General features: G+C 30.7%; 1 protein-coding gene across 1 annotated transcript in view; it reads right to left on the bottom strand.

Moving 5' to 3' along the window:
* Positions 1 to 7,589: 7,589 nt before the first annotated feature.
* The window catches only part of LOC143238250 (uncharacterized), a 73,507-nt gene continuing 64,708 nt past the window's right edge, over positions 7,590 to 16,388 (bottom strand). The window contains exons 4-7 of the mRNA XM_076478324.1: positions 14,202 to 14,340; positions 13,247 to 13,419; positions 9,859 to 9,980; positions 7,590 to 8,502 (exon numbers count right to left, since the gene is read on the bottom strand). Coding sequence (XP_076334439.1) covers positions 8,377 to 8,502; positions 9,859 to 9,980; positions 13,247 to 13,419; positions 14,202 to 14,340 — 560 coding nt within the window. The 3' untranslated portion in view covers positions 7,590 to 8,376. The remainder of the gene's footprint in view (positions 8,503 to 9,858; positions 9,981 to 13,246; positions 13,420 to 14,201; positions 14,341 to 16,388) is intronic.

Here is a 16,388-nt window from a genome sequence, read left to right as displayed (position 1 = left end):
ATTAGATACTGTTAAAAATATCACGTTAACAGATTTTATATTTTCGAAAGATATATAGCCAGTATTTCAAAGAAATCGGCTTTACAGTTTCAAAAGATCTTTGCAAAAGCATTTATATATTGGTTGATTTAAATTTTCCTTTGAAATAAGTATTTTTTAAGGAAAAACCGTATGGAGACAGATATACGGATAAGAGTCCTTTTCAGGACAACTCATGTAGATATCAGTTGATATCAAGAAAAAAATATTATGTGTCACATTTTCTTAATTTCTTCAAAGTTAATACATAGGTTATCATTGTTTGAAACTGTTCTAACTTTAAAACAATAGCCAACAAAACTGACGTAGGAAACAATTAAGTAGGTTTACTTTATAAAATTAAAAACGACATTTCGTTTGATTTTATTGTTGTGCTTTTGATTAATAAATATTGTTATTAAATCCATTATGCCTTGTATTATTGTTACAAATAGGAAATGTAAATTCTAATCTCTAAGTAGTAGTAAGTAAAGAAAAAATTAATTATTTATAAAAGCAAAGTTTTGTTATGTGTAATAAATAATTTAATATATCTTAATTTTAATTAAATAATCCGTTGATTTTACAGTCATGCATAATTTTAATCAATATTCTTCTCGTACTGTTGAGTAAACTGATGGTATTACATTTCTCTAATCTTCCATACGTTTGTTCTAATACTTTTCCAAGTATACTAATTTATACGTTCATATTCGTGGTTTAATATTTTACTTTCCTGCCTATTTTTACCTTCACTTTCTTAACGCAATCTTTATCATAGGTTTATCGCCTTATGCTTGTCATATCGATTTATTTATTATTTTTCTAATCTGTAAATTATTATTGAAAAGACAAAGAACAATTAAGAAAATCGTAAATATTGCCGTTTGTTCAGCGTGCCTTAAAGTAATTCGCATTAACAAGTCGATAAAACTGTTTCTAACACAAAAAATCGCTACTGTATTCTAACAGGTGTAATACATTCATACACCGCAAATAAATCCTGATTTAAAAACTGAAAACTTGACTAAAGTGTTGAAAATCCAACCACGAAATTCAGTTAAATTTCAAAAGTAGTGAGAGTTTGAACCAAAGCAAAGGGAAACGTGAGAAAATATATTTACAATTTCATGTTATAAAGCTGGCGTGTAACAGTCTTCTGGTATGTTGAACATATTTCCAATAACCTTCATATAAGTTACCTGAATTGTTTCTTTAGTTGTAAATTTTTCATATTTATACATCACAAACTATTCTTAGCGTATAAGAAAAATTGCCATGCTTGTGAATTTCATATCAATAAACACACACTATTAAATTGTCAGTAATATCTTAAAATACAATAATGTAGAAAAGTTTGGAATTTTGTAAATCATATATTTATATCTGCTGGTATATTTACAGAGCTTTAAGCATAGATTCGTTAGAATAAATCATATGCAACCCTGATATGTAGAAACTTACTCATTAAAATGTAGTTGATAAAGAGTTAAGTATTCCTTCTGCACATGTTAAAGTTATCTTTATAATAAAATGAGATTGATATCAAATTCCATATTATTCAAGCGTGAGTATGTGTTTGTTCAAGATTTTCTTTACACCTAGAAATGTAAACCTAGTAAAAACTTTAAATTCAAGAGCTACACGTTGCTAAAGAAGATAGTGGCAACTACCAAAGCGTCTTTGCTCTTTTCTTTATTTTATAATTATATCTAAGACATATACAAATATATTCAAAACAAGAATGGCCATTGTTGGACATGACAAGTCCAACCTAAAGTTTTAACATATTAGAAGTAAGGAAATATTTAAGTATTTTCTTAAATGTTGACAATGAAAGTTTAGCATATTTAAGAATATGTAATATAAATTTACATAAACAAAATATGGCCTTTTCTTTTCATAATTCTTCAAATTACAATTTTCTTTTTATCCAAAATGATTTTTTACAAATGCATTTTAAAGTACATTTCATCATACGACTATTATTATTATTTAAGTTTTTAATATTTCACAGTAATAAAACACACCTAAACTATAAATTTAATTCAACTGATAAACTTCGAGCGAAAAGAAAACTTGTTCCGAATAAAATACTTTAAGAAAAAGTTCAAAATTTAATAGGTACTAAACTGCCATAATGAGTTACATCACCAGAATAAAAACATAAAATAACTGGTTATGAAGATTATGATTCTACACAGAAAAAGATATCTTGAAACAATAAACGGAAACCTAAAATATCGACGAAACCAACTTAAAATGTTTAATCATCAAGAATAAATTATGATATCTGATTTAATTTTAGGCGCAAGGAACAATACATAAAAAACTTGAAACGCTTTGTTGTAAGATATTGTTTTATTAGTATACGTATAATTTTTAATGCATCTACTTTAAACATCTTTTTCTAATAGTTTAAACGTTTTAATGTGTTTATTCCATTCACAAGTTTATGTTTTCATTCTTGCTGAACACCAGAAATGGTAACATTCAGTCAAATAACTAAACAAACATTTTCGTTAATCTTTAACACTTTATTTTATTTTTACCTCCAAATTTTATTTACATTTCTGTACACTGGAAGTGTTAATAGACTGTGAAACATTTTGACACTTCCATAATACACTGCTGTTTGGACAACTAAGATGATGCCAATCCATAAATTATTTTTTACTTTTCACAAAATTCTGAGAACTTCGCAGACTTACATTAATTGTAAATAGAGAGTTGTGTTTAATAAAACATTACAAAGTAAATCAGTATCAAGATCTGTCTACAATATCAAAGAATAGATTCTTAAAGAATAGCACACCAAACATTTTAAAAAGTCTAAGAAAGTATATGCGACGTAAGATTGTAATAACGATTGATTTCGAAACTATTTTACATATTGATTAATATTCTGTTTAGCTATTGTTATTCTAGTATCCATAGTTTTTATATAAAGCTACTACTTACGTTTAAATGAAGAAAGTGCATAATAAGTAAGAAGTCTTGAAACATTACGAATACAGATGTTAAAAATAACAATTCTGCAACACGATCTCATTTTAGGTGAAAAGGAATTATAAAATGTTTGGTGATTAATATTACACATAATGATAATATTTTAAAACTGAATGTTAGTTATACATAACCAGCATTACTTTTGCCAGTTTACGAACTGTTTATTTACTTAGCAGTAAAATATATATATAATGCAGATACGACGGTAAAATCTAACGTTGCTTCTTTAATCTTTTATCACCACTCTGTATATGTACATCAGAATTCGAAAGTTAACAGATGTTAAAAATGGTTTGTGCAATGATTTATTCATACAAAGCAGCATTTGCAATATTCAAATAAATCAATAACTTTAGAATCTCATTTTCCGAAGTATTAAGAACATTTATTTTTCGAAAATTTACTACACATGAAATTATATTTACCTTCGAAACACAAGGGAAATTTGGTCAAACTACAAATCTTAAACGGCAGACAAAAGCTTTGTGAAATTCCTAGTAGATGATTGTAGATTAACACGCAAGTTAGAACACATACATGTAAACGTACACTAAGTCTGCTTGCTGTGTAACTGCTGGAGAAATTATTTCGTCCCGTAGTTCTGATAAAAGTCCATAACTAATTGAAATTTCAAACATTTCGTATTTTACTAAGCCATTAAAGGTTTCAGTAATAACAGTACCGAAACATGATTTGAACTAAACACACTATCTGCAGGAAGTCTTTCATAATAATAACAGTACATTAGTAGTATTTGAGATATACAGATTATCTATCTATTGTGAGGCAGCCTTTCACTTCACTCAAAGACTCGTCAGTTTGTCGAAGTTAAAGCACCTTATGCCGGATAAAAACTAAAAAAGTGCTGTTTAAATGCTATTAATGTAACTTTTTGTTTGGAAAATCGAGGCTTTGAAATAGTTTTTAGCATCATTTTGATATTGAACAATTTATAACCACATTTGAAAGGTTTTCAATTCAGCTGACAGTGAAGTAAATTTCAAACAAAATTCTTGTTTTCTTAAAAAATATACTCGACAGCACGAGATAAAATGATTTATATATATATTGTAAAATAGACACAGCACAGAAATGAATTTTTTCATTCTAGACTTTAGTGTGATAAAAGCACACATAGTTGTTTAAATGTTGCATGCGCTTTCTTGTGATAAAACTTCAATTGTTTGCTCAAAGACGACACATACATTTAACATGCTCAACATTTTTTGAAAATAACAGTATCTTTTTAAATGTGACGATTGCTAGTTTCTAAAAATGTTGATCTATTTGGAAATATCTTTTTAATTATCGTCGTAAATAATAAACTTAATTTTGTTTGTTGTTAAGCTCAGTTATACACTGCGCTATCTGAGAGTATTCTCTTCCGATAGTTTAAAACATACACTGGCACCATACAGAATGTCGCTAAGCCTTTATTAAAATTCATTATTCAGTGACAAATCTGGAAATCATTTAATTTTTTTTTAAATTAAAATTCTATGTATTAAAAAGTTTTATATTTTTGTTTCGATAATTTAGGTTAATTACAAAATATGAGTGTTATGGAGAGCTTTAAATGACCACTATTGCACAGATTAGTAAACTAGAATGAAAATATATTTTATTGGCTGAAGCTGAGGTAGACAGATAGGTGAGGAAAACAAGATCACAATAATATTGTCTTTATTTTAACAAAAATGTATGAAACACTTAAAAGGTTGAAGAGCTATTATATTCCTTTTGATTTTTAGTTTCTTCACGTACTTGACTGTTCGTCAGTCAAATATCATATAGCTATTGATTGATTGTTTGTTTGTTGTAATTAAGTACAAAAATACACAATAGGTTGTCTGTACTCCGCCCATCACGAAACCCGGTTTCTAGCGTTGTAAGTTCAAAGACATAATGTTGTGCTACTGGAGGGCTATATTACTATTGAAGAATGAGATTTGTTTTAAATACAAGTTATCTGAATCTCGAAATTTACAGTTAAGAACTTTACAATAGGCAATTTCGTGATAATTAGTGGATCCGAGGATGAGCATTAATTAAGACTTCTAGGGTCTGTTCAATGGGAAAGGAAACAGATTTTGAATCAACAGAACTCGACAATAGTTAAATTCAAAATACAAGCCTATTCAAATTTTTCCGACACTTAAGTACCTTTTGAAGTAATATAAATATCATTAATACATTTATTAAAGTTCTTAGAATAAGGGACTGACAAAAACTGATATATATGTTATGCTGATGCATAACAACTGTATATATCTTCTGTTGGGTTACCTTGTATAATATAACTTGAACAAAGTAACATTCTAGATTTATAATTAAATATCCTCATTATATAAAAACAATGAAATAGTTGAAACCTGTGTTTGACACAAACTACTTCTTCTAATTAAACTAAGTTAACTAATACACTAAATTTCTGTAACTGAGTATTAATTTAACATTTTCCAGAAAAATTAGCTTAACTACTTAGCTGCGTTGTTTAACATTTTCCAGAAAAATTAGCTTAACTACTTAGCTGCGTTGTTTTGTTTTCCATCTACTTCTGCAATCACTCTTTAAATTACACAAATGCTGCCATGTATAATTTATATTATAAATACAAAAGCATAATTTCAGACGGGTATATTCAGTGAATGTTCATTTTAGTAATGTTTATTTTAAGTTAAGATTATGTACATGATTACACCCGAATTAGACTCGGAAACAAATGAAAAACATCGTGTGTTTCTGGTTATATGTAAAAAGACTATGATACTAAAGAATTCAGATATTATATATCTTAAAATGAGAATCTGCCAAGACCCACTGAAGAGTCTTTCTACGGTTGCACTATTTGATGTAGTACAGTCTTACCGTTTGAAAACCCGATAAGTGATATTCTTTGATCTAATTCAGTGACATATCTACTTAATTAGTAGTTACTAGAAAAGGATAACATAATCCAAATATTTTTGTAAGTTTAATTACCTGCCTTAATTATTTATTTAGGATGTGATTAGTGATAAAGTTGTTATCATTGATTAAAATTGCAAGATTATTTATGTACTGTAGTTTCTACATTTTTATTTGAATTATCTAGCATTTAATGAAATTTTGTTTAAATGTTTCAGACGTTAAGTAGCACATTTATTTCATGACTTTAAATGCAAAGAGGATAGAAAATAATAAAAATGAAAAAATAAGTTAAGCCTAGTTTTTGCGTCTTCGCGTAAAACATTTCATGGCAAGATGCAAGAAACAAAATCTTAACACTTGTTCCATAGAATGTGTAAGGATTTGAATTTCTATTAATGTAAGAAACAATATGATATATTGCTACGTTGACATGAATAACAAATAGTCGCAGTTATAGAGAGTAATACAACAGGAAAATACAAACAAATGGTTAACGTCGTTCACACTGGTAAGTTAAAAAAATGTTTGATTTCGAAGATTCATTCATACTTCTAGATTTTTAAGAATTTGACTTCCGTTGCAAAATTGTTCGTAGAATTCACTTCGAATAAACAAATAATTCAGAAATAACTCAAAATGTCTGTTTAGCCTGTAAGTGGTTTTTGAAACTTTCATATATTTAATATATGAAGCCAGGTTTCAGTAATACCTTGAGTTTAACTCACGGACTGTTATTTTAAAGCGACAATTCTGATATTTAAAACAATCTTTGGTATTTATCTTTATTTTCACACAAGTTGGAAACATTTGCTCACAGTAAATTGGCGATTGCCAAAATCTAAACTGTCACTCACTTTTAGACCTACGTGAAACAGAAGTAAAATGAGCTACATTATATTGTTAAGCAAGGCCGGATTTTCTATTAACAACAAATAATATTTGTGCACGTTTGAAATAATTTATGTCACTACAAATTCTATTAGTTTTTGAGCAAAAATTTACATTTTATTTGAACAAGCATAAATCTCAGATATTTAAAACAAACTCTACATCGAAGTGTGGATAAATATGAAATACCAGTTGCATACCTTTTATTATAGGTTCTTTATCAATAATTTTTCTTACCAATGTATTTCACTAGTTGGTACAGGCAGAAAAAATTTTTGACTGATAGAATTAACTGGTGTACATACAAACACAAAAACCTTCACTGAATACAAGTATACCTGTACGCATGCGCATATGTACACACACATTTATATATATAAAAGTGTGTACATGTATCTCTTTGTAAGTTATTATAGATTATATTTGCCTACACAACCACGCAAGTACATAAAACAAATATGGCATACTTCTTGAAAATTTTCAACATTTACAAAACAATTTCAATTGCTTCGTTACAAATATTCGATTCCTTGGCCAGAGCCTTCTGGAGGCGTACGTTAGAACACTTCTGTGAAGGTGTTGAAAGGTTATAGTAAAAAATTACAATATCCAATCTTGTTACGAGAAGACCACAGCTAACTTTTCACAACTTTCAAAATAAATTGATTCATAGATCATTAACCAATTATATTTTGTTCTCAAATACTTTCACTAAAATAATCTTAAGTTTATTTAGCAATTTGTAAATCTATCTGGAGAAAAGCCACTGCTTCTGTGTCTATTGTTCTCATTCAGTTAAAAATATTAAACATAAAGTTAAGAGAAAATTTTCAATCTTTCAAGGAAACAGGTTTCTTCTTTGCTTCTTTTTTTTTTTTTTTTTTGCTAAGCACAAAAATACACAATAGAACATGTATGCATTGTTCAGTGCGAATATCGGAATATGAGTTTTAGCATTATAAACCCTCTGACTTACCGCTGAGTTATAGAGGACAAATTTGTTTAATTTATAAAATTATTTCCTATGTATTTGTGAAATTCGTGTAATTTTTATTCAAAACGGCTAATTGAAAATAAGAAGCAGTGTTAATAGAGAAAAAAGTAAGATGCCCAATATCAGTTGTCCAAATAAATAAATACCTTATGTCTCATATGTAGAAACACTGGTAATTCATAGGGTTAAAATATAATGTTACTGTTGCTTCAAATAGATTAACTGGAAATTACGTAAGATACAGATAGGTTAAGATATGACGTTTAAAATCCCTTTTTATTCAAACATAATCCCATCTAGTGAGTAGATTATAACATTTGTTCAATAATGCATGCGATTTGTTTAGTATGCGTGTCTAAAATGATGAGACACTATACTGCTACAAAGTTTATAACAGCTTCTTTTCAATCTGAATCTCACTATCACAACTTGTGAAGTGTCTGGTTGACTGGAGTTCATCATTAAATTGAATCATACAATGCTAGTAGAAGTGTTGATAGCGTTATATACAATTTGAGAAAAGATCTCTTTTCAGACTCGGTTTTGGTCGGATGGGATTATGCAGTAAAGGTGGAGCTTCTTTTATTCGAAATTATAATTGTGGGTGAGCTGGGTCCGCTTGGCACAACGGTGTAGCTTAGTGCGAGGGGCTTTACGTCCGCCTTGGTCCTCTTAACTGTTCCCTGACCAGAGAAGAAAAAGGATGTATTATAATGGAATGTAGAATTGAATATTAGTTTACGGATCGGTTGTGGTGAAAGCAGTTCAAGAAATCAAAATACCTAATCACGCACAAAGTAAGTGAGCAGTAAGCTAGTGTAATTCGAAACGTCCAAAACCTCTCTTCTGACTCTATCTCCAAACAAAAACAGTAAATGATTTTTTTTTTAAAATGGATCAATATTTCAACTCCATACCAACCTGTGTACGTTTATACATTTTATGAAATAACTCAGCAGAAACTTAACTACTGACCTTGCTTGTTTTTGTTTTGAATAAATTATCCTATGTTAATTCACGCTGACTAGTTGTTTCTTCAAAAACTCCTATTACAGCTTTAAACCTAGCAGGACCAAAATTAGCAAGGAAACTTGGTGTGACCCGGGTTTTTTTTATTTATATGGCGTAGCTCCCTATTAAAGGGTCTTAAACGTCCTCAAAAAGTCGCACAAAACTCAGTATTTAGGGTCACTCAACCTGAATCTGGCATCCGATTTTGTGTTTCTTCTCTCCTCTTTCAGGATCACGGGGGCTTCATATTTGAGGCTCTCACTCACAAGTTAACAATATTAAATGTGAGACAAGTACTTGACCACGCGTGGGTGCCATAACCTCGTTTTTGTTTTGGTAGAGACCCTTCTTGAGATATATAAATAATTAAGGATAATAGAGGAGCTTTATGTGATCTGCACACTGACGCCTCTGTAAATAAAAAGTTCTTTAAACTTCACAGTAGAACATGGGTATTTGATGCTAATAAATACAATTAAGACAAATATAGCTTCTTTACTATGCCCGCACATGAAGACACGTCACTAAACAGCAGATATGCAAAATTACAGTCCCAATTTAGAAAAGGCTAATTAGACGTGAAATTGAAATGAAACCTTTTACATTAGCATTTATTAAGAAAATTATGCACTCAAAACAATCAATAATAAAATACAATTATCCCTTTATGCATTATTTAGTACCAAGTCTTGATTGTTTTAGGTTTGCTGTAAAGGTTAGTTTTTGCATGCGGTATAGAATTAAGTACAATAGAGAAATTAGTGAATTAATAAGAAAACAAATAGGATTGTTTAGTACCTGTCAGCGTCTTGCTCTTTTACAGCTTCCAAACGCTATCTTAAATGAAAAAACACGACAAAAGTGCAGAAAATTTAATAAGATATATTCTGTTTCATGAAACTATACTTGATATGAAACGTAAGAAAAACAGATGAAAGAATAACTTAAATACATGTTGAAGATGAATAAAACGAGAATTTATACACTCCATTTTTAGTTTTTGTATACCATGAAATCTGATACAACACCTTTTTGACTGTCCTGCCGTCGTCGGAAGAAGACATTGGTAGCGATGTTGGGGTGCCAACTACGCTACTTCCGGTACTCTTGTTAGAATAGTTCAGAGGATCTTGACTTTCATGATGAGTTTCTAAAAATAAAAACTAAAAAGTAGTATTCACTTCCAGAGAATTAATGAACTATTCCCTATAGCAGCCAGTACTGCTTTCTTGGGGAAAAATATTTTTAACACAATGATAGCATTTTACATCATTTTCTTTTTACTTGTGCTTCGATGGTTGTTTGTTCAAAAGTCACAAAAAATGATTGTTTTAACCACAAAAATGAGAAATGAATGATTAAAAAAAATAAAATGTAGTTTTCCTTTTATCAAGGGTACGAGCAATATTTCCAGATCAAAACAATTCAATTGTCACACCATTTATACAGCTTAAACACACTGCTTTAAAATAGGCTTAGGTTTTCTCATTAGCTTCCAATTTCTTACAAGATTTAACTTGGCACTAGAGAAATAACTTTCTCGTACGAAGGAACACGATATGTAAATAACTCGAGTGTAGAACAAATGGGTGATTTAATCTGTATTTAGCATCCTTGATAAATATATTATTAAAAGTTTTCATATTTATGACACACTGGGAATTTCATGTGTATGAGGTTCCGGAAAAGTAGGTAGCTATTTTGGGATATTACAGGTGTTAGAGATCAAAATATTTCGCAAAAGTTGGGTTTTTAGCCTGCTATTTCTTTATATTTAAACCAGGCCCAGCATGGCCAAGCGCGTTAAGGTGTGCAACTCGTAATCTGAGGGTCACGGGTTCGCATCCCAGTCGTGCCAAACATGCTCGCCCTTTCAGCCGTGGGGGCGTTATAATGTGACGGTCAATCCCACTATTCGTTGGTAAAAGAGTAGCCCAAGAGTTGGCGGTGGGTGGTGATGACTAGCTGTCTTCCCTCTAGTCTTACACTGGTAAATTAGGGACAAACAAACAACTTTAGACCAATCGATTTGAGACTTTGTATAAATATATCTCGTGAGAAGCCCACGACTAAAAGACGAAAAAACATTTTCGGGATTTGTGCTTTGCTTTTGATATAACAGAGATGAAAGGTAATAAAATCGCAATGTAGATAATATGATTTCTGATTATCTGTTTTAGAATTTCGAACAAAGCTACTCGAGGGCTATCTGCGCTAGCTGTCCCTCATTTAGCAGTGTAAGACTAGAGAGAAGGCAACTATTCATCAAGACCCACCGCCAACTCTTTTTCGTGATCCCGACGATGACCGAAGAAGGTCGAAACGTTGTTCACTCCTCTGGATAAAAAAAGTTTCAACCCAAACCAGCCGTTTTTACTTATATATTTTTCTCTACAAGTGGGTTTTCTCGTCATCACTGAGTGTATGAAATAATTTTTTCCTTTACATTGATTTTTCAGTTAGGTTCTCTCGCTGATATTTATATTTTCAGCAGTAATTCCAATAATGTGTCACAAGCTTTTAACCAGCTGAAAAGATTTAGGTTAGTCCTAAATACATATACCAAGTTTGTTTTGAATTTCGCGCAAAGCTACACTAGGGCTATCTGCGCTAGTCTTTCCTAAGTTAGCAGTGTAAGGCTAGAGGGAAGGCAGTTAGTCATCACCACCCACTGCTAACTGTTGGGCTACTCTTTTGCCAACGAATAATGGGATTGGTCGTCACATTATAACGCCCCCACGGCTGAAAGGGCGAGCATGTTTTGTGCGACCGGGATTCGAACCCGCGACCCTAGGCTTACGAGTCGAACGCCTTAGCCCACCTGGCCATGCTTGGCCCAGGATTTCTGAACCTACAGACGTAATATCTGTGTGCATACATTAAAGGGGTTATTATAAATAGGGTTTTGGTACATAAAATGCTTGAAATTGTATATACCATGTCGAAGAATAAATTTTATTTGCCCAAAATGTACCTCTAAAGTTTTGTGATTGTGAATAAATTTACTTATGAAGAAATTAACTGTTCTCAGTATAATAAAGTCACAGTTAATTATGCTCCAATACATCTTTCTCACGAATAACGCTCGAGTTGATTACGTGTTAAGTGTCTATCCTTGAAGTACGTATGTTTAGTTTATGCCTTTTCCAGTATCTTCAATACCATCCTCTTTCTTTTGCATTCTAGTGTATTTTGAAAATCTAACTGAAAGAGACGTTCGAGGAAGATAAAGGAATGCGCTTGCGAATATTGGATTTTCTAGTTTGTTTAAAGTTTATTTTACTTATTATTTTTTTTAATATCTCATCTTCAATGTTTTTATTATTTAGTTCAACCCATGAAAAATCCTTATTTGGCTAAATCATCCAATTAAGAATATGTCATTATAAAGTACAATCTTTATTGTTAACTACAATAAATAATATTTCATTACTTACGCATCGTTAACTTTTCATTCAAATTGCTTAAGTACAAAATTATATTTATTTTAACTTTCAAGAGTAATAGGGGAACTAGGCTAAAGCTTTTTATCTTCATTGAATATGCTACGTTTAAGTATCTCATGAACCTTCAGCAACTTCAACGAGTTAAATATTCGTCTCTTTATATAATTATCGTGTGTGTTTTTTTCTTATAACAACGCTAGATCAGGCTACCTGGTCAGTCCACCGAGGGGAATCGAACCTCTGATTTTAGTGTTGTAAATCAGTAAACTTACAGCTGTACCAGCGGGGTACTATAATTATCGATTAATTTTTTCTTTTATACTTAACAAATTACTGTATTTCAATAATATAAGAAAGAAATGGAGTACTGTATATATAAAGATAATATAAGGAAGAGATGGAGTACTATATATATAAAGATAATATAAGGAAGAGATGGAGTACTGTATATATAAAGATAATATAAGGAAGAAATGGAGTACTATATATATAAAGATAATATAAGGAAGAGATGGAGTACAATATATATAAAGATAATATAAGGAAGAGATGGAGTACTGTATATATAAAGATAATATAAGGAAGAAATGGAGTACTATATATATATAAAGATAATATAAGAAAGAAATGGAGTACTGTATATATAAAGATAATATAAGGAAGAGATGGAGTACTATATATATAAGGATAATATAAGGAAGAGATGGAGTACTATATATATAAAGATAATATAAGGAAGAGATGGAGTACTGTATATATAAAGATAATATAAGGAAGAAATGGAGTACTATATATATAAAGATAATATAAGGAAGAGATGGAGTACAATATATATAAAGACTTAATAGTCAAATGGGAGGAAAATAAAGTGTATTCTTAGAAAATATAAATATATATCAGTTTTCTTTTATACGTAAAGGTATATTAAAATAGCAACTAATAGGTTTGGACAAGGGTGTGATTTTTTTACCAGAACGCGAAAAGTGAAATGAAGGTTGAGAGCTCATACTACTAAGTTGACGACAGTCAGTAACCTGAAGGCTCGTGCGTCGCTTGCAGCTTTTCTGATTTCGGCCAACCTTGATGTGCATCAGGCGAGGGTGAGGTGAATTGAAGATAGTCCTTTGATTCCGAAATCGGGCTCTGTCAAGAAAAGATGAATAATAAAGTAACTTATATCTACTGTCATCTGGACTATAAAAGGACAGCGTAGTTTCCAAACTCTCATGACTAAGCAGAACATTTCGTAGCAAAAATAAGTCTTTTATTTAAATAAACTGTGTTTGCAATACAAGTTTTTAGAACGTGTGCAAATAATATAGGGTAATATTTCAATCCATGTTTTGATGATGGTTTTCTACACAACAATTGTATCCACTAATTATTTGAGCAGCATCAGTAATTCTAGCTTTACACTTTTTTATTTCTGCGCAACCAATAATATCAACTATACATTATCATACTTATGTATTTAGAAAACTGAACCATAAAAAAACACAGATTTGTGTGAATATTTATTCAGTTTTGACTTTAAAGCTACGAGGTGAAACACAACTTAAACAGAATTCCGAAAGTTATTAAGTCTGTCTCTCTACCTACCTATTTGAAGTTTCAATGAAACTCTAGGTATTTCAGGGAGGCTAAGATCAGTTTCTCTGTGTTTAACAGGGAAATGTAATCGAATTTTTAAAATTAATGATGGAGACATTAAAAACTGTGTACGCCAAATTGATCCAATGGACAAGTTTTACAAAACTGATGTGATTTTGCAGTTTCCCCTATATGTTTAGAAATAACAATTTTTGTTCTATTTCGAAATTTGTACGAATATCAAACAGTTACGTATACTAACCCTGAAGAAACCACATATAAAAGTGTCATTGAAGATAAATTCATGATTTGTGACTCAAAAGTTAGAGACATACTTGCTGAATAAATGCATTGCCACACATATACCGACGAACATTACACCCAAGGCTACAACGATGGGAATCATCTTAGTTTGTACTTTGGATTTGGGCTCTTCTGTTACGCCCATCTTGTCTTCTGTATCCACGAAACGTCCTTAACAATGAAAAAAATACATATTTTCTAAAACACTCGATGGAGTATTCAAAATGAAATATCTAATACAATATTCTTAACGTTTATTGTTATTTTATAGACCAAACAATAAGAAGTTAAGAGAGAGTAATATATCCTTCTCTCGACTTTGAAGCAACAGAACGACAATTTTAATTATCTGAAATATATAAACTTACCTAAAATATATACAAAAAATTATTTTTAGGGTATTCAATTATTATATTAAACTAACAGCATTAGAATTAAAACTGTTTAAAACATTTTTGGGTATTAAACGTTATACATTTAAAACATCATAAACTTAACACAATCATAAAACTCAACAATTCGCAAATATTTATTACTATGTTTCTCTGTTATGGTATACACGATCAGAACAATTACGTTACACAAAGCAACCTATACCATACCAAAGGATGTAAGTTCAGCTGCATGTATGCTGCAGAGACTGTATGACATTTGAAAAGTCAATGGTTCGATGAGACTTACTCAACTGTGAAACATTATTATTATGTAGATTATATCTAGTCCGAGTCAGAAAATCTACACCCTAAAATATTCATTCGAAAAGTCTACACGAGATAAAAGTAACGCTTACTGTTTTTGTAATATTGAAGATCCAGGTAAGCCAAATGCTGTTTATTGGGAAGATGGATCTGAGTAAGGGATCTGTCTGAGTTCGTGTTTGGTCGTATTGCTTATTGCGACCTGGGGGAGTCAGGTGCTTTCTAAACCCATTTTGTTAACTTACAAATGTTATACGATTAATTCATGATACTACCGCACAAATATTGATATTAATTACACTAACTGGTAAGATTTAGTTAAAGGTGATTTGTTTGGTAAATTATTCTAGATATTGTTGCATTGTGTATGAAGTTTCAGGTGAGGAGAGAGCTCATGCATGTATGAATTATATAACGAAATAATGGTGTGAAATGTTTCTTAGCTATTTCGATAAGTATAGTAATGATGTATTGCCGATTTTGAGGATTTTGATATCCTCTGGTGAAGTCGATAAATGTGTTTTTGACAGCTTCTATAATACGTTGTTTTCTGTATTTGTAAGTATGTGTGTGTTTTCCTATTAGCAAAGCCATATCGACTATCTTCTAAGTTTACCGAGAGGAATCTAACCTACTGATTTTAGTTTTTGGTATGTCTTAGAGCTGGATATTTATTGGTTGAACATTTCTTTGATTTCTAGTTATATTATATGTGTTATACAATAGTTATTTTCAGTTGTGACTATTTAGTTAACTGGATGATATATTTGTTTATTGTGTAGTTGCAAACGTATTGCTGCTGCTTAAGTAAATAAAGGTGTAAACTCTGTAAATGAAGTTGTGGGTGTGTTATTGATGTCGATAAAAGTGATATTTTTGTGGTTTGTTTTTTATCGTGATTTACGGACATGTATTTTCTATTTTGTTTCTGTGTGTTTGATGCTATTATGTTGTAAATTCTTGTTTTGATGTTCTTATATTTTGAACATCTTTTGTAGTTCGTGGTGTGTTGTTGTTTTAAATTACAGCATAGAGGGGTTTTATACTATTTTGGACAAACTGAATTATAGTGGTCTCCACCATAGCTCACACATCGTAGGAGAGACTTACAGGCTACTGCAACGTACCCATAATTTTGATAATTAAGTTACGACTACAGCAGGTGTTTCAGCCTTTTCCACCCAAAATCTATTATACCAGAGAATAATACCGTTTAACATTACACTTTGGATATTCTTTGTTTTGTGTGCGTAAACTTTTATCATGTTAATTTGTCTTTGTATTTTATTTCAATTTATTCGTTCTATTTTTGTGTGAGAAATGTTGTGTTATGTGAGTTCCTTCTGGATCTTTAACATAATGCTTAGGGACAATAAGGGACCTGTTGACCCATCTCAGCTGTCCCATCCTCTAAGCCAAAATAAAAGTATTAAAAATATTAAAGCTGGCCTTTATCATTCATACATATATTTACCAAGGTTCTTTTAAACTAACTAAACTTTACTGCCTCCACAACATCCG

The sequence above is a fragment of the Tachypleus tridentatus genome, chromosome 13 (assembly GCF_004210375.1).
Source record: "Tachypleus tridentatus isolate NWPU-2018 chromosome 13, ASM421037v1, whole genome shotgun sequence".
In the NCBI taxonomy this organism is placed as follows: domain Eukaryota; kingdom Metazoa; phylum Arthropoda; class Merostomata; order Xiphosura; family Limulidae; genus Tachypleus; species Tachypleus tridentatus.
This window is presented reverse-complemented; position numbering and strand designations above follow the sequence as displayed.